Source organism: Schistocerca cancellata, chromosome 5 (genome assembly GCF_023864275.1).
Source record: "Schistocerca cancellata isolate TAMUIC-IGC-003103 chromosome 5, iqSchCanc2.1, whole genome shotgun sequence".
In the NCBI taxonomy this organism is placed as follows: Eukaryota; Metazoa; Arthropoda; class Insecta; order Orthoptera; family Acrididae; genus Schistocerca; species Schistocerca cancellata.
Genome location: NC_064630.1, coordinates 42,900,745 through 42,924,985, shown reverse-complemented (window position 1 = coordinate 42,924,985; position 24,241 = coordinate 42,900,745). Strand labels below are relative to the sequence as shown.

At 45.3% G+C, this 24,241-nt stretch overlaps 1 protein-coding gene across 1 annotated transcript in view; it reads right to left on the bottom strand.

The window, feature by feature from the left end:
• Nucleotides 1-24,241, bottom strand: part of LOC126188357 (uncharacterized) — a 526,233-nt gene that overhangs the window by 89,659 nt on the left and 412,333 nt on the right. Inside the window, exon 4 of the mRNA XM_049929956.1 lies at nt 10,428-10,619. Within this exon, the coding sequence (XP_049785913.1) occupies nt 10,428-10,610 (183 nt within the window). The 5' untranslated portion in view covers nt 10,611-10,619. The remainder of the gene's footprint in view (nt 1-10,427; nt 10,620-24,241) is intronic.

Here is a 24,241-nt window from a genome sequence, read left to right as displayed (position 1 = left end):
CACGCTCTCTACCATCTCCCCCTCCTTCATCTCTCTGTCCATATCCTCCTCGCCTTCTTTATATCCATTCCCTCCCCCCTTCTCTGTCTATCTCCTCCCCCCACATCTCTCTAACCTTAGTTATTGTTATTGCAAACGGAACCTTGATTGGGAATAGAAGGCGAAATGAAGGGTTAAATCGGTTGGGTCACAAACACAATTTTTCTCTTTTCTGTTAAGAATTACTACGAAAAGGAAAACAGCACAGCTCAGCATATTCTTTCTCGCAGGTGGTTTAACAGAGAGAGTTTATTGTATAATTCTTATTCGTCGATTTATTTTTCCGCACAATGTTCGAGAGTGAAATGATAGAGAATTATTGTGAAGGTAGTGCGAGGAACCCTCTGCCGGCACTTGAGTGTGATTTTCAGAGTATCCATGTAGATACAGATCTAGATTTGCCTCATTCTCACTGACTCGACGATAATGTAGTTGGCTTGCGTTGAGCGTACGCCGACCGATATTTCGACGGCGAGGCATTTTTTCCAAGGGAATAAACCGCGAGCTGAAATCAGATGAATGTTTGCAACGCACCAAATTACCACAAACTGACATCAATTCAATCTTTGCAACACACCAAAGATATGATCACCAACGATAACATTCTGCACTACCGTTTTCAACTGCATCCTATTTCGCGGAATGTGTTGTTATTATGAAAACATGCGGCAGCAGAACTGTCGAACTGAACGTCACATTTTTTCTCTTTTTTTATGAAAACATATGACAGCAGAACTGTCAAACCGACCGTCACATTTCTTTCATTTCGATTTCCATACAAAAATACCATCCAAGTTTCCGATTATTCCTATGGATTTTTCAAAAATTTCATTCATACGTAACTTGTCCTGACAATTACGAACTCTCTCTCTCTCTCTCTCTCTCTCTCTCTCTCTCACACACACACACACACACACACACACACACACACACACACAAACAAAGTCAGCCAAATCGATTGAGCCGTTCCCAAGTGATGATCTTTCACACATGCGGTAACTGATTTTTATTTATACACACTACCAGACAGTAATTACAACATTTATAAGACGTAAAAACTTTGCCCTCTGAGACAGTATAAACACAAAAGTGAATTTCGCTGACCTACTTGTAAATCTGTGTACCGGGCCAACCTCGCTGTGGAATCTCTCTCTACCTTTGGTTGTCGAGGCACTCTATCGCCAAGGCTATCACAAAGGCCCGGCCGCTGACGACGTAATGTTTAATTCTGTCAGACCCTCTCTCCTGCTGCAGAAAACTCGACACTGGGCCTGCTTCCCATCTTGCGTGTCTGCCTCCGCTGAGAGAAAAGATACGGCGAAAAAGCATTTCGAATTCAGGTGTTTCAATCGCTTTAGACGAGTGGTTTATTTCTCATTCATCTCACTTGTGGACTATCTTTAAATATTTCGATATCGGCGGGATGCTTATGTCTTTACATTCCTTCGTCGGTGGAGTTGTGTAAAGTAGAAGCCTGGAGTGGCGTGTTCAAAGCGGTAAACAGCAAGGATCCGCGTTCTTCTCTGCACGGCATACATCTTAATGAATAACAAATATACTGTTGTGGCGCTGGTAGTGGGTAAGACCCCAAACAAAACGAGTCTCGAGTGAAACTTCCGTTTATGACAGAGTCAGCTATGACCTATGCCAGTGGCGTGAAAGGTAAAGGCCTACTCTTTACTGTTCGTTAGGATAACTATGTAGAAGGTAGGAGAGGTTTGGTCTTGTGTAGTCCTCACATCACGTACCAAGTAAATGGTTTAGCTTGTTATTTCCATTATTACTTAAAAATCACAAAAGCTGAGAAATGTCGTCCAAAGTAATTTACACTGCTAGCCGATTTGACTGTTCTTCGTTTTATAATTCCATCCAGTCACTCTTTTCCTTTTAATTCGCATTTATATCGGTATGTACTGTTCACTTCTATTTCTTGTTGGCTGGCGTCTTCACAAGTACAGGGCTATTACAAATGATTGAAGCGATTTCATAAATTCACTGTAGCTCCATTCATTGACATATGGTCACGACACACTACAGATATGTAGAAAAACTCATAAAGTTTTGTTCGGTTGAAGCCGCACTTCAGTTTTCTGCCGCCAGAGCGCTCGAGAGCGCAGTGAGACAAAATCGCGACAGGAGCCGAGAAAGCGTATGTCGTGCTTGAAATGCACTCACATCAGTCAGTCATAACAGTGCAACGACACTTCAGGACGAAGTTGAACAAAGATCCACCAACTGCTAACTCCATTCGGCGATGGTATGTGCAGTTTAAAGCTTCTGGATGCCTCTGTAAGGGGAAATCAACGGGTCGGCCTGCAGTGAGCGCCGAGTGTGGGAGGAACCTGATTATCGGCTTGATGTCTGCCGAATCACTAAAGGGGCATATATCGAACATTTGTGAATGCCTAAAAAAACTTTTAGAGTTTTTGTATGTGTGTGCAAAGCATTGTGAAAATATCTGAAATAATAAAGTTATTGTAGAGCTGTGAAATCGCTTCAATCATTTGTAATAACCCTGTACTTTTGTACCTTTCAAATCAAGATCAGTCTTGTTTATGGACAGAAGTTCAAAACGTTCAAATGTGTGTGAAATCTTATGGGACTTAACTGCTAAGATCACCAGTCCCTAAGCTTACACACTACTTGATCTAAATTATCCTAAGGACAAACACACACACCCATGCCCAAGGGAGGACTCGAACCTCCGCCGGGACCAGCCGCACAGTCCATGACTGCAGCGCCTCTATAGGCCGCTCGGCTGATCACGCGCGGCATGGACAGAAGTGCCAAAGCTGAACCACTGTCTTGACTCTGGGTAGACGTTTGAAACGTTTTCATTCTTTTCAAGGCAGTAAACGAGCTTCCTGCATACGCGGTTTTATAGACAGGTAAATGGTTAAAACTGAGAAGATATAATCTTCAGATGCGCCTCGGCCAATACACTAGCTAATATGGCTGTTCGTCAACGAATTTTTTTAAACGTATAAAGCAATAGCTGTTCAAAGGTGCCAGCGAATTTCTGCACTCTTTTCCAATGCAAGAATACCGTAGCTAGCGCTAGATGAAATTAACAGACATAACAGACACATAAACAAGGAATGGTCAAAGGAATTAAATCACTCCCCTGTCAGCAGCAAGCATTCGACAGCCAGTTAGGATTCGAAAATAGCCGCTGCGCACTCGGCAGATAGATCGTGGCTGTACAACCACTTGACACGGCTGGAAGCCCGTAGACATTTTATTCAAATCTTTATCTCTGTTTGCACAAATCTTTTGTTACATGACGACCAACAGACTGTTCTGCTTGAAGGAGCAGCTTTAAATCTGAGTTAAAGAGCACACGTAAACTTGCAACAGCTGACCGTGTAGAGATGATCTCATCGCTGCTTGCCTTCACGTCATCATAACACGTTTCGCCACCTGCGGCTCGAGGAACAGACCGCGTGATAGTTATCCACAGCTCTCGCTAAGCCGTATGCTTACATGACGAGGAGTGGGTACTGATGTGTTGGCAGAAGAGCCAACACCGTGTAGCTAGAGGAGAACGAAATGCACGCGTTTACGCTCACGCAGACTGGCGTGAGGTCTGGAACAGGACAATGTAATTAATATAGCCAATAAGGTACGTTGCTGCTGGAATACTTAGCTTTAATCCATAATTGGTGTACATCGCTCTTGACGGTACATTAATAACAATCTCAATATAAACTGGTAATGGCGCCTTGCTAGGTCGTAGCAAATGACGTAGCTGAAGGCTATGCTAACTATCGTCTCAGCAAATGAGAGCGTAGTTTGTCAGTATAGCATCGCTAGCAAAGTCGTCTGTACAACTGGGGCGAGTGCTAGGACGTCTCTCTAGACCTACCGTGTGGCGGCGCTCGGTCTGCAGTCACTGACAGTGGCGACACGCGGGTCCGTCGTATACTAGAGGACCGCGGCCGATTTAAAGGCTACCACCTAGCAAGTGTGGTGTCTGGCGTTGACACCACAGGTACCACACATCTACATCTAAATTATTACTCTGCAAGCCACATTTAAGTGACTGGCAGAGGGTTTAACGAACCTCCTTCGAGCAATTTCTCAAGCGTTCCACTCTCCAAGAGCGCGGGGGGGAAAAATGAACACTTCTTTCCGTGCGAGCTCAGATTTCTCTTATTTTATTGTGATGATCATTTCTCCCTCTGCAGGTGGGCTCCAACAAAATATTTTCGCATTCGGTGGAGAAAGGTGGTGACTGAAATTTCATGAGAAGATAGTGCCGCAACGAAAAACGGCATTGTTTTAATGATTGTCACCTCAATTCGCGTATCACATCCGTGGCACTCTCTCCCCTACTTCGCAATAATACAAAACGAGCAGCCCTTCTTTGAACTTTCGCGATGTCCTCCGTCAATCCCACATGATGAGGATCCCATACCGAGCAGCAGTATTTCAGAAGAGGACACACGAGAGTCTCTTTAGTAGACCTGTTGCATTTTCTACGTGTTCTGCCAATAAATAGCAGTCTTTGGCTCGCTTTCCCCACAACATTATCTACGTGATCGCTCCAGTTTAAGTTATTGGCAATTATAGTCTCTAAGCATTTAAATGAATTCACAGCCTTCAGATTTGAGAGATTTATCGTGTAACCGAAGTTTAGCCGATTCGTTTTAGTATTCATGTGGATGACCTAACACTTTTCATTATTTAGAGTCAATTACCACTTCTCGCACCTTACAGATGCCTTATGTAAATCATTTTTCAATTGGTTTTGATCATCTGATGACTTTATACGACGGTAAATGACAGCATCACCTGCAAATAATATAATTGTAAGAGAGCTGCCCAGATTGTCTCCTGAATCGTTTATGTGGATCAGGAAGAGCAGCGTTGCTTGCGGAACACCAGATATTACTTCTGTTTCACTCGATCACGCTCTGTCAGTTACTACGAACTGTGACCTGTCTGACAAGAAATCGCGAATCCAGTATACGATACTCCGTGGGCACGCAATTTGATTTGAAGTCGCTTTCGAAAAACGATGTCAAGAACCTTCTGGAAATCTAAAAATATGGAATCAGTTTGACATCCCCTGTCGATATCAATCGTTATTTCGTGAGAATAAGGGGCTAGTTGTGTTTCATAAGAATGAGTCCGAGTTGATCATTTGTCAAAATCATATTCTTCGAGGTAACCCATAATACACACAGAGAAGAAGCGTTCATGGCAACTCGACGCTCTCTTTCGAAAGGAAGTGGAGGGTCTGAACAAGTAATGTGATCAGAGAGGCTGAAGAAAATAAATGTGGCAGTTCCTAGCATTGTTCTCACTGGAAAACGGCGCTTACTTAGGAGCGACGGAACCACACAGGCAGGTAAAAACTGAGCCGGACCGAGAATCTAACGCAGGAGTTTCAGAAGGATAAGAGAGGTACTGGAGGAATGACGCATGCTCGGATGGTAGAACGCTGCCCACGAGTCCCACATTTGTGTTAGCTGCATCTGCTGGGAAGGTTAACAATGCGGTAGTGAAAGTAATGACCCAATTTTGGACTTTTGTTTTGTCAAGCCAACTACCAAGTATGAATTCATGTTCCACTTGTTACCTATACAGCATACATTACACTGACGAACATGGTGTGCGTTACACCTTGAGCACCTTGACTGAACGCTACCGAACTGGTACTGCAATATTAGCTTGTGGTTTTGTATTACTGACCCTAGACTGCGTGAGTGTCTTGTTCTCGTTTTGATTTCATCAACATCGACAGCTCTAACACGGCGGGGCATCGCATCGTGTCAGACTAAACGTCGGTGGCAGATATGGGTACGTCATTCTGTGCTGATTCAGCCATATGCCAGAGTACTGGTTGTGAGGCGGTGATGTACACTCCTGGAAATGGAAAAAAGAACACATTGACACCGGTGTGTCAGACCCACCATACTTGCTCCGGACACTGCGAGAGGGCTGTACAAGCAATGATCACACGCACGGCACAGCGGACACACCAGGAACCGCGGTGTTGGCCGTCGAATGGCGCTAGCTGCGCAGCATTTGTGCACCGCCGCCGTCAGTGTCAGCCAGTTTGCCGTGGCATACGGAGCTCCATCGCAGTCTTTAACACTGGTAGCATGCCGCGACAGCGTGGACGTGAACCGTATGTGCAGTTGACGGACTTTGAGCGAGGGCGTATAGTGGGCATGCGGGAGGCCGGGTGGACGTACCGCCGAATTGCTCAACACGTGAGGCGTGAGGTCTCCACAGTACATCGATGTTGTCGTCAGTGGTCGGCGGAAGGTGCACGTGCCCGTCGACCTGGGACCGGACCGCAGCGACGCACGGATGCACGCCAAGACCGTAGGATCCTACGCAGTGCCGTAGGGGACCGCACCGCCACTTCCCAGCAAATTAGGGACACTGTTGCCCCTGGGGTATCGGCGAGGACCATTCGCAACCGTCTCCATGAAGCTGGGCTACGGTCCCGCACACCGTTAGCCCGTCTTCCGCTCACGCCCCAACATCGTGCAGCCCGCCTCCAGTGGTGTCGCGACAGGCGTGAATGGAGGGACGAATGGAGACGTGTCGTCTTCAGCGATGAGAGTCGCTTCTGCCTTGGTGCCAATGATGGTCGTATGCGTGTTTGGCGCCGTGCAGGTGAGCGCCACAATCAGGACTGCATACGACCGAGGCACACAGGGCCAACACCCGGCATCATGGTGTGGGGAGCGATCTCCTACACTGGCCGTACACCACTGGTGATCGTCGAGGGGACACTGAATAGTGCACGGTACATCCAAACCGTCATCGAACCCATCGTTCTACCATTCCTAGACCGGCAAGGGAACTTGCTGTTCCAACAGGACAATGCACGTCCGCATGTATCCCGTGCCACCCAACGTGCTCTAGAAGGTGTAAGTCAACTACCCTGGCCAGCAAGATCTCCGGATCTGTCCCCCATTGAGCATGTTTGGGACTAGATGAAGCGTCGTCTCACGCGGTCTGCACGTCCAGCACGAACGCTGGTCCAACTGAGGCGCCAGGTGGAAATGGCATGGCAAGCCGTTCCACAGGACTACATCCAGCATCTCTACGATCGTCTCCATGGGAGAATAGCAGCCTGCATTGCTGCGAAAGGTGGATATACACTGTACTAGTGCCGACATTGTGCATGCTCTGTTGCCTGTGTCTATATGCCTGTGGTTCTGTCAGTGTGATCATGTGATGTATCTGACCCCAGGAATGTGTCAATAAAGTTTCCCCTTACTGGGACAATGAATTCACGGTGTTCTTATTTCAATTTCCAGGAGTGTATTAGTCGTCCGGCAGCGCTTGACCGGATGTTATCAGTGGGTGTCAACTCCGAAGAACGTGCCGGCTAGGGCCACATTCGAACACCCTCCGCATCGAGTCTGGTCGGAACGGTACAGGCAATAAGCAATCATGGGGACATTTAAGACAGGGCACAGAAACCTGCCCTAACAGGGCTGATATCCAAATTCCCAGCTATGTGAACCAGGGTGATTGTATTCTGTGCCCAGTGGCAACCTACACGGTGACCCCAGGTGCTAGGCACGTATGACAGTGTCAAATGCAGTCTGACAACACACGGATATCCCCATGTGATGTTGAACTCAGAACGGGGACTCATCTGAAAAGATGATGTGCTGATATTCCTGTGCTCATTTTTGTTATTGGGCGAATTGCTGTCAGCATTCCTCTCTCTGCCCTCATCCCAATGGAAGCCATGACAGTTGCTGCCATGCTGACTGTCCTTGGTGCTTCTGATATATTTGCACTGTCCGTGTTGATACTTGTGTTGTCGCATAGAAGTCCATTTCCTGAATCGAGGTGGGTGTTGTGCCTGTACAATCCTGCACAGCCAAGCTAACAATATGTCAGTCGTCTAGGGCACTGGTCACGTGGGTCACTGATATTCTGCATGAGGTTGAACATGGCCCACCTGGACGCATCGATTGCATATTCACGTGACACGCTTGGAGACGCTTGGAGATAAAAATCGATTAAACGATGTCGGCAATCGAAACTGAAACCGTTTTACGTGTTGACATTTTTAATAAAGATCCTAACTGCAACGATTACGTACACTTATCACAATGAAAGGAAATGTATGGTGTACAACAGACAGTACAGAGCAGACATCAATGGCTATCTCACACAGTATTGTCAGCTATGTAGGTAACGTTGGCGGTAGCGACAGACTAATGACTATTGGTCCCAGCCTACCGCCCTCTACCAGTTTAGATACTTCCATCCCCTCCCCCCCCCCTAAACTGGGCCGGACGCTGTAGACGAGCGTTCTAGGCGCTTCAGTCCGGAACCGCGCTACTGCTGCGGTCGCAGGTTCGAATCCTGCCTCGGGCATGGATGTGTGTGATGTCCTTAGGTTAGTTAGGTTTAAGTAGTTCTAAGTCTAGGGGACTGATAACCTCAGATGTTAAGTCCCATAGTGCTCAGAGCCATTTGAACCCTAAATTGACATTTGGTCACCGTCACACAGCGTTTCTGATCTGGGGAGCTGACCGGCCAATTTAAAGTGAAACTCTGAATGGCTATTGAGTGTGTAACGCCGGAAATGCATATCCTCCTACTTCCATCTATTGTAGTATAATTTTTTTCCTTGTTTTGTTACCTCAAGATATGAAATTTCTGTCTCTTTATATATTGTAATTGTTTTACTATTTGTACATATATTTTTTTGCATTTATGTCGATGTATAATTGGTTTGTTTCGGAAATATTATTTGTATTTTTACGCTGGGTCTTGCCTAGGGAAAACTGCTATCGAACGATTACATCGATAGGTCGTGTGAAGAATCAAAGTGTGTAGGATCTTTGGTAGTGTTAACTCTGCCGCGTGGAGCGCGGGCAGAGGGAGTCTGGCTGGAGTAGCGAGTGGAGCAGGTGCGTTGTGAGAAGCTCCAGCGAGTTGCCGCGCTTTCGGGGTTTGGCAGCATGTAATTGCGCTCGACTTGCGATGATAGTTTCTGACACGGTGTCGCGGACGGGAAGCATTAGCTGGCGCACATCAAGAGCCCGTTTCGCCTGGTGACCGGGTCGAGAAGGAGGCGCGCAAACATCCAGCTTCTGCAATAGCGACGGCCGACAATGAGTGACTGTCGCCACCTCCTCGATCGACGGCTTCAAACCTTCAATCAACCAACAAGGAAGACTGGTAGCACGTAAAGTTTTGGAACTGTATGGCAGACCTCAGCTTTTCAAACTGTTCAAATCACAAAATTACAGCAACGTAGCATGAACGTTTGTTGCTCATTGTCCCAATTGCATTACCAAGCAGGGTCCCGTCCTTTTCCGAAATGAACCCGAGTGTCGTTGAAATTCAAACGGCAGCATCATTTTATTTCACTGCTTTAATTTCAAAGTTCAGTTAAGGTATTCATAGCTGGCTACAGTATTTAGATTGCACAAGCACAAATTAAGAGTGCGAGTTTTGTTACCGTATTTTAGCTTACCTGTGACTGCAGCTCAGCTTGGTACGTACTAAATTTTACTATTATTAATTGTTCAGAATCACTTAATTCAAGTTCAAAGTTAAATCTCTTATTTCTAAATTGCGTAGATTCAAGTAGCTTTTGAAATGATTGTTGAGGTAGTCCAAGACTAACCATATTTTACTGAATTTCGATGTGCTTCAGAAAGAAAGCTCACTATTAACTTCAGTCACTAAATTAACTTTCGATTTTCCAGTTTTATTAATTCTTTTGCTAAATTAAGTCAAAGTGTAGCGAAATTTATTACTTCTGACAAACTTTCAGTTTTCACACTACACGTGTCAACCTTCAGTTGCCACGCTTCTAGTGCTAATTATATGTGTAATAACCTTTCTTTTTCAGTTACTATAGTAATTGTCCTTATGACTGGCGACCGTAATTTCCCTCAAATCTCAAATATCTAATTACCGCTAGTTAATTGTTAACGTAACGGCCGCACATTTACTTTCTTTATTAACTTTATACCCCTTTTCAAAATTAATTTCCACCAGTTTCATTAGCATTTTTCCTTTCATTTAGATGTAACCCTTTCCTCCCTCTTTACCGACAGATTAACTTCGGTGACGATTGCTTTTCCCAAATTTCCATTACGTAGACGCGGTTTAATTTTTCACTGTCATTAAGGTCGATAAGTGAGGGGGAGGTTACAAGTGCAAGTGTTTTAGGACTAAGAGCTGCATTTTTTAAGTTCAGTTACATTTACAAAAGTATAACGAACAGACCACATAATGCGAAATATTATCCGTTCAGGTGTAATCGGAATATTTATGTATCCCGACAAGGTTTAATCGGGAGTCGGGTTTCGACCAGAAAAATCTGGCCAGTCACACCTACATCGGATTAGCTGGCAACCCTGGCTGTGCCGGCCGCGGCTGCTCACCTGCACGGTGCTCTGGGGCGCCGCCCGCTCCCTGGACGGCGTCGCGGCGGCGGCGGGGGCGGCGGCGGGGGCGGCGGCGGGCGACGCCTCCTTGGCGGCGTGCTCGTCGCGGCTCTTGAAGCAGTTGGCGCACAGGTCGCGCCGCCACGCGTTCTGCACGAACTGCCGGCACTGGCCCACCATGGAGGACTCCTGCACACACACGACACACGTATCCTCAGCTAGGGTGGTCGGACATTAAGGGGCTCCGGAAAGGCTCAAAATCGTGAAAAGTTCAGTTTTTACTTTTTTGCGTTTTCTGAATCTGCAGACTATTACCTTTTAATAGATATATAATTTATTCAATTCCGAAGACTACAACTATTTTTAATTTTTTTTTTTTTTTTGAAATGTGTTCTACATGGGCGTGACCCACTATGGCGCTGTTAAACTGCTGTCAAATGGTGTTATTATTAACGTCCGTGTTTATCAGGTACATTTTAGTGATGTGAGATAAAGTATGTGTTGTGGCTAACCTATTTTCAGAGACTTAGCAGCACCTGAACTGTTGAAAAAGTGTATTCACGGAAAAACTCAAAATCCCAATGAAAGTGTAAATAGTGTTATATGGTCGAGAATCCCCAAGACTGTATTTGTTGGAATAGAAACACTTCACTTTGGTGTGTATGATGCTGTTGCGACTTTCAATGATGGCAACATTGTAAGGTGCAAGGTATTTAGAAATATGGGAATGAAGATAGGTTCTAACATGGTACGAGCGATGCTTGCTTTAGACAAGGAACGCCTTCGGGCTGCAGACAGGGCTGTAAAGAGTCTAGAAATACAAGCAAGAGTAAACAGGAGGAGGAACAAGAGGAAGCTGGAGGAGCAGTTTGCAGAGGATGAAGATAATCCATCCTATGGACCTGGAATGCACTAAAAAGTTAATCCAATCTTTGTCGCTCGATTCCCAAAACTTTTATTTTCTCATAATAATTACATGTTTTCTAAGGATCTTCCAAACATATTTGTTTCAAACTTTCAGGTCCGCAGCTCGTGGTCGTGCGGTAGCGTTCTCGCTTCCCACGCCCGGGTTCCCGGGTTCGATTCCCGGCGGGGTCAGGGATTTTCTCTGCCTCGTGATGACTGGGTGTTGTGTGATGTCCTTAGGTTAGTTAGGTTTAAGTAGTTCTAAGTTCTAGGGGACTGATGACCATAGATGTTCAGTCCCATAGTGCTCAGAGCCATTTGAGAGCCAAACTTTCAGTAAATGTTACACAGTACCTTCTGCATAATTTAACACAGCCTTTTTCCAAAAAACTGTATATTTTTGAATATATATATAAAATATTGGAAAAATGTTAATTTTCATTACAATTGAAAAAAAATCATCTTTAATAACTGAACTAAAATTTTGTAAAATCCCTGTGTTAAGTTGTAGCCCATATTCCAATAAATAATCTGTAAAAAGTTCAACTTCCTACCTCAAATACTTTGTGAGGAAAGATGTAATTTATAAGCGTTATTTTAACATTGCAAGTAAAGGGCGTTCCGGAGCACCTTAAAGCCGGCCAGAGTGGCCACGCGGTTCTAGGCGCTACAGTCTGGAACTGAGCGACCGCTACGATCGCAGGTCCGAATCCTGCCTCGGGCATGGAGGTGTGTGATGTCCTTAGGTTAGTTAGGTTTAATTAGTTGTAAGTTCTAGGTGACTGATGACCTCAGAAGTTAAGTCTCATAGTGCTCAGAGCCATTTGAATCGAACCTTAAATGTTTGGAGACGCATGATTGGGTATTACATGGAAGGTTCACTCAGTTTCATTAGAGGGTAAGAGGGTGGCACCCTTCGTTTCGCTGGTAGGAAATTGGAAAAATGCATGTACACCGTGTATTGAAATACTGTTAGAGAATCGAAGAACCAGGCTAGAAAGTGATACCGGGAATATATTATGTAGGCCACCGCGAATTTTCACAAATTTAAATTGCAGTTGTCCCAAAGAAAATGCCTTTTGCATGCTGCACATCGAATTTTTTTTTATTTTTATTTATGCACCTAGGCGCGTTTCGCCTTTTTTTTTTACAAGGCATCTTCAGTGGGTGTCCTGAAATATTACATGATTTGTCATTTTTACACATAGGTTATGGTTTCACATCTAGGTTATAGATTTAAAAGCAGTTCCTTAACGTTTTTTTACGAAATGGAAAGGTACTTACAGGTAACTTCTAATTCACTGCATCTAAGCAAACCGCTTTTTCTCATCTGGCAACCAGGTGGAATCTTACACTTCACTTTCAGTTCACTGTTTTCGTTACACATCACTGTAACTGCCATCTTTTTAATACAGAGATTCATTTGTTTTTCTAAGTGTTACCAACCAATGTGTAACGAAAACAATGAACTGAAAGTGAAGTGGGGCGGCCGGTGTGGCCGTGCGTTTCTAGGCGCTTCAGTCTGAAACCTCGTGACCGCTACGGTCGCAGGTTCGAATCCTGCCTCGGGAATGGATGTGTGTGATGTCCTTAGGTTAGTTAGGTTTAAGTAGTTCTAAGATCTAGGCGACTGATGACCTCAGAAGTTAAGTCACATTAGTGCTCAGAGACATTTTGAAAGTGAAGTGTAAGATTCCACCTGGTTGCCAGATGAGAAAAAGCAGTTTGCTTAGATGCAGTGATTTAGAAGTTACCTGTAAGTACCTTTCCATATCCTAAAAAACGTAAAGGAACTGATTTTAAATCTGTAACCTAGATGTAAAACCATAACCTATGTGTAAAAAGGACAGATCATGTAATATTTCAGGACACCCACTGCAGATGCCTTATAAAAAAAGTCGAAACGCGTCTGGGCGCAGAAATAAATATAAAAAATTTCGATGTGCAGCATGCAAAAGGCATTTTCTTACAAACAATTGCAATTTATATACAGTTGATGCGAAAATGGCCAGTACAAGAAACGTGTTTCACAAATTTCTTTGGCTTGCGACAGAGGGCCGAAAAAGTACCGTACCTGGCGAAAACAAAGGGAAGAATCCATTGTCATTTCACCGTACTGTCGTCCATGTTGTTGTTGTTGTGGTCTTCAGTCCTGAGACTGGTTTGATGCAGCTCTCCATGCTACTCTATCCTGTGCAAGCTTCTTCATTTCCCAGTACCTACTGCAACCTACATCCTTCTGAATCTGCTTAGTGTATTCATCTCTTGGTCTCCCTCTACGATTTTTACCCTCCACGCTGCCCTCCAATGCTAAATTTGTGATCCCTCGATGCCTCAGAACATGTCCTACCAACCGATCCCTTCTTCTAGTCAAGTTGTGCCACAAACTTCTCTTCTCCCCAATCCTATTCAATACCTCCTCATTAGTTACGTGATCTACCCACCTTATCTTCAGCATTCTTCTGTAGCACCACATTTCGAAAGCTTCTATTCTCTTCTTGTCCAAACTAGTTATCGTCCATGTCTCACTTCCATACATGGCTACACTCCATACAAATACTTTCAGAAACGACTTCCTGACACGTAAATCTATATTCGATGTTAACAAATTTCTCTTCTTGAGAAACGCTTTCCTTGCCATTGCCAGTCTACATTTTATATCCCCTCTACTTCGACCATCATCGGTTATTTTATTCCCTAAATAGCAAAACTCCTTTACTACTTTAAGTGTCTCATTTCCTAATCTCGCTGGAAACATACTGGCTCAAAAAAATGGTTCAAATGGCTCGGAGCACTATGGGACTTAACATCTATGGTCATCAGTCCCCTAGAACTTAGAACTACTTAAACCTAACTAACCTAAGGACATCACTCACACCCATGCCCGAGCCAGGATTCGAACCTGCGACCGTAGCAGTCGCGCGGCTCCGGACTGAGCGCCTAGAACCGCTAGACCACCGCGGCCGGCAAACATACTGGTTCCATTACATCGTTGACTTTCTGTGACAAAAACCGGTTATGATATTTTTTGAATAAAGGTAGTCTCAGTTGCAAAACTGTTTTTGTTAATGTCAGTTACGCGTTTCGCCTTTGTGGGGCATCATCAGATTATGTAAAAATGTAGCAGAAGAAACTTCATTCGTCAGTTGCTATAACAGGGCATAAAATAAGAATAAATAATCATCTGGATAAGATATCCGTCCGTCAGAAGACGGAAGTGAAAAGTGTATGTACTGAGACGGGATCAGCATGATGTGATCCGGTTTTTACTCTCTTTCGGTTCCGATAAGACTTGACGAACGGATACCTTATCTAGACGACTTTTTATTCTCATTTTATGCGCTGTTGTGGCAAATGACGAATGACGTTTCTTCTGCTACATGCTACATCTTACACAAGGGCGAAACACGTAATTGTTATCAGTATTTTTGCCGGCCGCTGTGGCCGAGCGGTTCTAGGAGCTTCAGTCCGGAACCGCGCTTCTGCTACGGTCGCAGGTTCCAAGCCTGCCTCGAGCATCGATGTGTGTGATGTCCTTAGGTTAGTTAGGTTTACGTAGTTCTAAGTCTAGGGGACTGCTGATCTCAGATGTGAAGTCCCATATGGCTTAGAACAATTTGCACCATTTATTGTTATCAGTTTTTTAACCGAGACTCCCTTTATTTAAAAAAAAATCGCCGAAAACAGTCGGAACTGTTAAATATCTAGGAATATGCGTGTGTAGCGACTGCAACCAGAACAACCACACAAAACAGATTGCAGGAATGGCAGGGAATCGCTCGAACACTCCTAACAAAATTTAACTCAACCACGGCGGAGCTAGCTCATAAAACCACCGTTACGCCGATTCTTAAGTGTTGTTCGCCAATCTTGAACCGTTGCTAGATGGGATTATTACAGGAGGTAAGGATAAGACTGTAGAAGAACTGCTTATTTCATCCCGATTTCGTTTAGTGGGCACAAGAGTGTCACCAAGGTGTTTAGCGAAGTCCGTTACCGGACACTGTTTGAGCGGCATCGTGCATCACAGAGAGACCACTCCCTAAATTCCGAGAGCCCTAGTTCCGAAATGAGACAAATCATATACACTCCTGGAAATGGAAAAAAGAACACATTGACACCGGTGTGTCAGACCCACCATACTTGCTCCGGACACTGCGAGAGGGCTGTACAAGCAATGATCACACGCACGGCACAGCGGACACACCAGGAACCGCGGTGTTGGCCGTCGAATGGCGCTAGCTGCGCAGCATTTGTGCACCGCCGCCGTCAGTGTCAGCCAGTTTGCCGTGGCATACGGAGCTCCATCGCAGTCTTTAACACTGGTAGCATGCCGCGACAGCGTGGACGTGAACCGTATGTGCAGTTGACGGACTTTGAGCGAGGGCGTATAGTGGGCATGCGGGAGGCCGGGTGGACGTACCGCCGAATTGCTCAACACGTGGGGCGTGAGGTCTCCACAGTACATCGATGTTGTCGCCAGTGGTCGGCGGAAGGTGCACGTGCCCGTCGACCTGGGACCGGACCGCAGCGACGCACGGATGCACGCCAAGACCGTAGGATCCTACGCAGTGCCGTAGGGGACCGCACCGCCACTTCCCAGCAAATTAGGGACACTGTTGCTCCTGGGGTATCGGCGAGGACCATTCGCAACCGTCTCCATGAAGCTGGGCTACGGTCCCGCACACCGTTAGGCCGTCTTCCGCTCACACCCCAACATCTTGCAGCCCGCCTCCAGTGGTGTCGCGACAGGCGTTAATGGAGGGACGAATGGAGACGTGTCGTCTTCAGCGATGAGAGTCACTTCTGCCTTGGTGCCAATGATGGTCGTATGCGTGTTTGGCGCCGTGCAGGTGAGCGCCACAATCAGGACTGCATACGACCGAGGCACACAGGGCCAACACCCGGCATCATGGTGTGGGGAGCGATCTCCTACACTGGCCGTACACCACTGGTGATCGTCGAGGGGACACTGAATAGTGCACGGTACATCCAAACCGTCATCGAACCCATCGTTCTACCATTCCTAGACCGGCAAGGGAACTTGCTGTTCCAACAGGACAATGCACGTCCGCATGTATCCCGTGCCACCCAACGTGCTCTAGAAGGTGTAAGTCAACTACCCTGGCCAGCAAGATCTCCGGATCTGTCCCCCATTGAGCATGTTTGGGACTGGATGAAGCGTCGTCTCACGCGGTCTGCACGTCCAGCACGAACGCTGGTCCAACTGAGGCGCCAGGTGGAAATGGCATGGCAAGCCGTTCCACAGGACTACATCCAGCATCTCTACGATCGTCTCCATGGGAGAACAGCAGCCTGCATTGCTGCGAAAGGTGGATATACACTGTACTAGTGCCGACATTGTGCATGCTCTGTTGCCTGTGTCTATGTGCCTGTGGTTCTGTCAGTGTGATCATGTGATGTATCTGACCCCAGGAATGTGTCAATAAAGTTTCCCCTTCCTGGGACAATGAATTCACGGTGTTCTTATTTCAATTTCCAGGAGTGTATTACTCCCTCCCAAATGTGTATCTGATCAAGCGACCAAGATGTTAAAATAAGAGAAATTCCACCTTATAAAGACTTGATTTACAGTCGTTCTTTCAATTGATTATTAGCTACTGAAGCAGAGAGGGCGGAGCAGAGGATGGGGACCACGACTTGGTGGCGGTAACATACCATGTGCCCCCTGACTACAAATGTAGATTTACATATCACAGACGCACTGACAACTCAGATGAAAATGAGGTAAGCGCGAGCAGTGTAATGCTGTTTTTGGGTAGCTGTTATAGCAGACGAGTACACAGAAGGGAGAGCACGAAGCCACCACCAGCAAGTAGCCAATTCTCTCCACTAACATCAGGAAACAGGAGGCCGCCAAGTTTAACGTCCCTGTCCAACGAACGGATCGCAATCCTTCCTAAGAAGTCAGGTAATCAGAAATTTTCCGGCAACATCCTCTTTTCTCTGCTACCCAGTTACTGGCGACTAAAAATTCCTTAATAAGTGGGATGTGAACAGCCACCTCTGAGTCGAGTGCTCTGGTATTGAGGAACGTCCCTAACCTCGGCTATGAAAGTGTGGAACTAGTAGCTGCTTGAAAAAAAAAATGTTCTTACCTGGAGTAAATGTATACTTCACAAACAGATTTTTTGCGAAGAATCTACAATTACTCTCCACATTCCTGCAGACTGCTCCCATACTGTTATGTATGCGAACAAAGCGTCATTATCATATACTCCAGTGGTAATTACTAATCAGATACTCTGTCCCATCCCCCCTCTCTCTCCCTCTCCCTCCCTCACACTCTCTCTCTCTCTCTCTCTCTGACACGCACGCATGCACGCCCACCCACCCACCCACACACACACAAACACACACACACACACACACACACACACACACACACACACAGAGAGAGAGAGAGTAATACAGGGTGATTCAAAAAGAATACCACAACTTAAAAAATGTGTATTTAATGAAAGAAACATAATATAACCTTCTGTTATACATCATTACAAAGAGTATTTAAACAGGTTTTTTTTCACTCAAAAACAAGTTCAGAGATGTTCAATATGGCCCCCTCCAGACACTCGAGCAATATCAACCCGATACTCCAACTCGTTCCACACTCTCTGTAGCATATCAGGCGTAACAGTTTGGATAGCTGCTGTTATTTCTCGTTTCAAATCATCAATGGTGGCTGGGAGAGGTGGCCAAAACACCATATCCTTAACATACCCCCATAAGAAAAAATCGCAGGGAGTAAGATCAGGGCTTCTTGGAGGCCAGTGATGAAGTGCTCTGTCACGGGCTGCCTGGCGGCCGATCCATCGCCTCGGGTAGTTGACTATAAGGTTTCATAACTAACCTTTTTCGTAGGACTCTCCATACAGCTGATTGTGGAATTTGCAGCTCTCTGCTAGCTCTGCGAGTCGATTTTCCTGGGCTGCGAACAAATGCTTGCTGGATGCGTGCTACATTTTCATCACTCGTTCTCGGCCGTCCAGAACTTTTCCCTTTGCACAAACACCCATTCTCTGTAAACTGTTTATACCAACGTTTAATACACCGCCTATCAGGAGGTTTAACACCATATTTCGTTCGAAATGCACGCTGAACAACATCGTCGATTCACTTCTGCCGTACTCAATAACACAAAAAGCTTTCTGTTGAGAGGTCGCCATCTTAGCATCAACTGACGCTGACGCCTAGTCAACAGCGCCTCAAGCGAACAAATGTACAACTAAAAGAAACTTTATAGCTCCCTTAATTCGCCGACAGATAGTGCTTAGCTCTGCCTTTTGTCGTTGCAGAGTTTTAAATTCCTAAAGTTGTGGTATTCTTTTTGAATCACCCTGTATATACAGGGTGGTCCAGTCATCGCATAAATACTACATTCAGGAACGTTATAGTCCTGAGAGATGCCAAACATGTCAAAGTAACATATCTCGTCTCCTCTCTCTATTGCAGTAAACTTCTCATATCTTCTTTCTCGAACAATCGGACGCGGAATTAGCACAAGTCTGCTCACAGTAGAGAACTCGATCGGTCATAATTTATTGCCTCCAGTGCCTGCCGTGCACACTTCTGCGCCTTGTCAAAGTGGCGAGCCTGCGCCTTACTCGGAAATGTGACGTCACTTCGCGGCGGCAGTAAACAAGTGCCGAGCAGCTGCGATAAGTGATGTCATCTGCGTCTCGTACTCGGCGATCGGATTTCTTACGTAAAAATACGAATAACAGGCTACATCAACAGCAGTTTGAGGACGGCTGCTATCTAGCTTGCGTCTGTATTTGAATGGACTATCATTGTTTCTAGCGAAACTAACTACTCGTTACCTCAATGACATACGACAAACGGTCCGCCTAGGGGTATACTTGAGGCAGAATGTTGCACCAGCATATTTCGTCGTGCTCTACCAGTCACATCCTGATGTACAGTACCCCTATCAGCGAATGGAAGAAGTGGACAAATCTCTTGGCCTGCATGCTCCTGGGTATTCATCTGCAGTATCTTGTCAAGTTAAAAATCTACGCAATATATGGTAAAAAGTAAGTATTTCTTCTCATGCAAGTTTTGGAAGCATGTGAGACAGACAGTACGAATTATCCTAGAGAGCGTGTCCCAAACTGACTGTCGCGACGAGGAATACAGGTTGGAGTAAGTACTGGACACTTGGGTGAGCCACCTTTAACTATTCGTAAAGCAAAGTAATAAATGACAAGTCCAACGACAATTTGCTTACTGACATACTAAGTATAACAAATTCAAAATTTAGACACTACGGATTTTCAAACCAACGTTGGTATACTGTAAGCGTTTCTCATCATTTGTAAATCACAATCCAGGTCATTACGCATTGCCCACCGTTTTCGACACATCCAGTGCGTGCAACTGATTACTTTCATTTCTCCTACCTTTCATTCATTACTAGGCGAGGTGACAATGATCCCAATAAACATAAAAGAGGTAGTGTATGAATGGTAAAAGAGGAAGAAGTTTTAAAATGAAAATGAAATTTATTTATCTGTAGTGAATTGTTAACTTACGAAACGTGTAGCACTGTATCTTTAACAATTGTTCCTTAAAAATAATGGTTATTAAGATCAAGAAGATATGCACCCAGTCACCAGAATTTACTGTGCAATGGGGACTGCCAGCACTTTCTCGTTGTAAACAAACACTGGCGGTGAAATCTACGACATATGCAGCAAAAAATGAAGACGAGTTCAACTGGACAAACAGGGCAAGAAGTGCAGTTTGTTATCGCACTGGACTCGCGTTCAGGAGAACTAGGGGCGCTCCTCGTCTGCCCACCTACACGACGTCAAATATGAAGGTTTGCAACATACTGGTTTTCAGTTCAACACATCATGAGTGCAATCACTTACTCGAATCTTTCAACTAGCATAGCATACAACTTTCGTGTTACATCCTTTCGGTTATTTGTTGTTCCATGTTTTCCGCATCATATCTACGTTTGGGCATCTACATCTACATGATTACTCTGCACTTCACATTTAAGTGCTTGGCAGAGGGTTCATCGAACCACAATCATACTATCTCCCTACCATTCCACTCCCGAACAGCGCGTGGGAAAAACGAACACCTAAACCTTTCTGTTCGAGCTCTGATTTCTCTTATTTTATTTTGATGATCATTCCTACCTATGTAGGTTGGGCTCAACAAAATATTTTCGCATTCGGAAGAGAAAGTTGGTGACTGAAATTTCGTAAATAGATCTCGCCGCGACGAAAAACGTCTTTGCTTTAATGACTTCCATCCCAACTCGCGTATCATATCTGCCACACTCTCTCCCCTATTACGCGATAATACAAAACGAGCTGCCCTTTTTTGCACCCTTTCGATGTCCTCGGTCAATCCCACCTGGTAAGGATCCCACACCGCGCAGCAATATTCTAACAGAGGACGAATGAGTGTAGTGTAAGCCGTCTCTTTAGTGGACTTGTTGCATCTTCTAAGTGTCCTGCCAATGAAACGCAACCTTTGGCTCGCCTTCCCCACAATATTATCTATGTGGTCTTTCCAGCTGAAGTTGTTCGTAATTTTTACACCCAGGTACTTAGCTGAATTGACAGCCTTGAGAATTGTACTATTTATCGAGTAGTCGAATTCCAACGGATTGCTTTTGGAACTCATGTGGATCACCTCACACTTTTCGTTATTTAGCGTCAACTGCCACCTGCCACACCATATTGCCCGCAGCTCGTGGTCGTGCGGTAGCGTTCTCGCTTCCCACGCCCGGGTTCCCGGGTTCGATTCCCGGCGGGGTCAGGGATTTTCTCTGTCTCGTGATGGCTGGGTGTTGTGTGATGTCCTTAGGTTAGTTAGGTTTAAGTAGTTCTAAGTTCTAGGGGACTGATGACCTCAGATGTTAACTCCCATAGTGCTCAGAGCCATTTGGACCATTTGAACTGAATTAGAAACATTACTATACATAGAAATTTTTTATCAATACGTCTCATGAATAACCCAGAGAACTGATTACACAGCCTAGTTTGAAATACTCAAAGTGACCATTAAAGTACGGCTATAGTTTACAAAATTTGCTCTTGCTTCAGAGCTAAAACCTTTCTTTTAGCTAAGTGCAGTCGCAAATTATACAACGGCATCACTGTTCTTTTTAATTTCCGATCTTGTTGCTTTTCCGGCTCCATATCCGCGAGCAAAATTTGATCCACTTTCACGTTTCTTCGACAGGTCTAGAGATTTTACGTTTTCCGGAAAGAAAAAATGCATTATTCACGTATAGTCGCTACTGAGAGCAACAGCGTGATCTGATATAAGCAAAGGTTCAGACGTAAACAATGACGGCCAACAGGGAGGGGGAGAGGGGAACTACGAACTCTGCTGCCCATACAGCGCAAGCGCAAATTTTAATTTGCCAAGTCGAACGCTTTCCGTCAACCGATGTCTCAGGTCCTCGGTATTCGGATAATCGCTGCACTACTGTACGTAACTCCGTCATGGAATGGAATTTAGTCAAGTCACCGTGTGTCCATACGTGCGTCAAACACTGTTTTAAATACTGTTGAAAGAAATAAACAGGAGACGACTGACCTCTGTGGGGCCCGCCTGTGTAGCGGACACTACATTGGGCGGCATTGTGCCGCAACAAAGTTGCTGCTGCTGTTACGGGTCACAACAATCTCTGTGGCGAGGATGTACTATTGTTGATACGGAAACGTGTAAATAGCTTCAGCTGACGACGCACAGCCAGGCGAAACGCAGCCTGCGACACTATTCGCGTAAAACACGGTAGCCGCGCGCGTTGAACGCACCTGACTAAACTGGGCTCTGCCACGAGAGAACCTTTATAACAAAAGGAGCTCTCCACTTCTCCCTCCCCTCCTCTCCCGCCATTATTACCCCCCCTCCGACTCGCTCCTTCACACGGTGATAAGAAACTTTACCACGAAACGCACCAGCTACGGGGGAATATGTGTCGCCGCCGTCATGCGACCCACTCTCTGAGAAAGGTTTAAAGACGTTTCGCGATCATGCGATTAGATACTTTTGTTTTCATCCCGAGTCGTAATTGTCATATCTTTACCTCATTGACTCGTTCGAGAAAGGAGGAGACGGGCTGGAAAAAGCTCTTGATCGGTAGGGAGTTTCTTTTTGGATATCTTATCCGGCGACGTAGTTGCATAAGCGGCGTGGAGTAGGTCTATAATATCTTGTCTTCCCATCTCTTCCGAGGCTGTTTATATTTTGTCACTAATACGTAGCAGTCCAGTCAGCGATGAGTCAAAACTCAAAATACTGTTAATTCGTCGAAATCTTCGATTTCAACAGTTAAGCGTTGACAGAAATTGAGCAACCCAGACATCGAGCTGGCTCGAAAGTTTTGTCGGTATCTTGTGATTAGCGTCACAAAAAACCGTCTCTCTCTCTCTCTCTCTCTCTCTCTCTCTTATCATGTGGATTCTGTAGTCAAACTACTTGGTATTCTACTAACTTCGAACTTCGTAGCCTGGTTTCAATTCCCTGCTATAGTAATGATATTAATAAACGTTTACTTACTGCTCTTAAATAACGTAAGATGGAGAAGAAAAAAAAACAATTAAAAACAAAATCGATCAAGAGGGTGAGGAGGAGAAGAACAAGTAATCTATTTTCACTCCCAGTGTACACCGCTCTGTTCAAGTCTGTCTCAGCGAAGTGGTTCAAATGGCTCTGAGCACTATGGGACTTAACTTCTGAGGTCATCAGTCCCCTAGAACTTAGAACTACTTAAACCTAACTAACCTAAGGACATTCCACACATCCATGCCCGAGACAGGATTCGAACCTGCGACCGTAGCGGTCGCTCGGTTCCAAACTGTAGCGCCCAGAACCGCACGGCCACTCCGGCCGGCGTAGCAAGATTCCACCTCGGTTGTGATGGTGTAGTAAAACGGTGAAACTGGTTGCCAAGTAAAATAAGGTTGGAAACTAGACGACTGAAAGTTGTTTAATTTGATATCCTGTATCGAACAGCCGAGTCCCGCAACCATCTCTAGAAACATGGTCATACAGAAGGAAGGTTTCATTACATTAGTCATGCACGTTACAGAGATTAAAAACATTAAAATAAAGAGATATATTAAAAACTTCAGGGCCGGCCGGAGTGGCAAAGCGGTTCTAGGCGCTGCAGTCTGGAACCGCGCGACCGCTGCGGCCGCAGGTTCGCATCCTGCCTCGGACATGGATGTGGGTGGTGTTCTTAGGTTAGATAGGTTTAAGTAGTTCTAAGTTCTAGGGGACTGATGACCACAGCAGTTAAGTCCCATAGTGCTCAGAGCCATTTGAACCATTTGAAAAACTTAAGATTCCGGTAAGAAAAAACATTAAAAATATCTTATTAGTGGAAAAAAGTCTTGGTTGCAATTTTAGTTTTTTTATTTACCAACTACGCGTTTCATCTTATTTAGGCATCTTCAGGCTGATCTTAATTTGGTATTTCTTAGTACGATCCTTTAGACCGTGTAGCTAAAGGATATCGTCGAGTACATCAGGCCAACATCGCCTTCGTTAACCTCAGTAAATACTTTCTAGATGCTTTTATTATCTGCTCCTGTGAACCTGTACGCGTTTTGCAAGGTCTTGGAGTCACTCACGTCCATCTAGAAAGTATTTACTGAGGTTAACGAAAGCGATGTTGAACTGATGTACTCGACGATGCCCATTAGCAACACTATCTAAAGGATCGTCCTAAAAAATGGCTCTGAGCACTATGGGACTTAACATCTATGGTCATCAGTCCCCTAGAACTTAGAACTACTTAAACCTAACTAACCTAAGGACATCACACACATCCATGCCCGAGGCAGGATTCGAACCTGCGACCGTAGCAGTCGCGTGGCTCCGGACTGAGCGCCTAGAACCGCTAGACCACC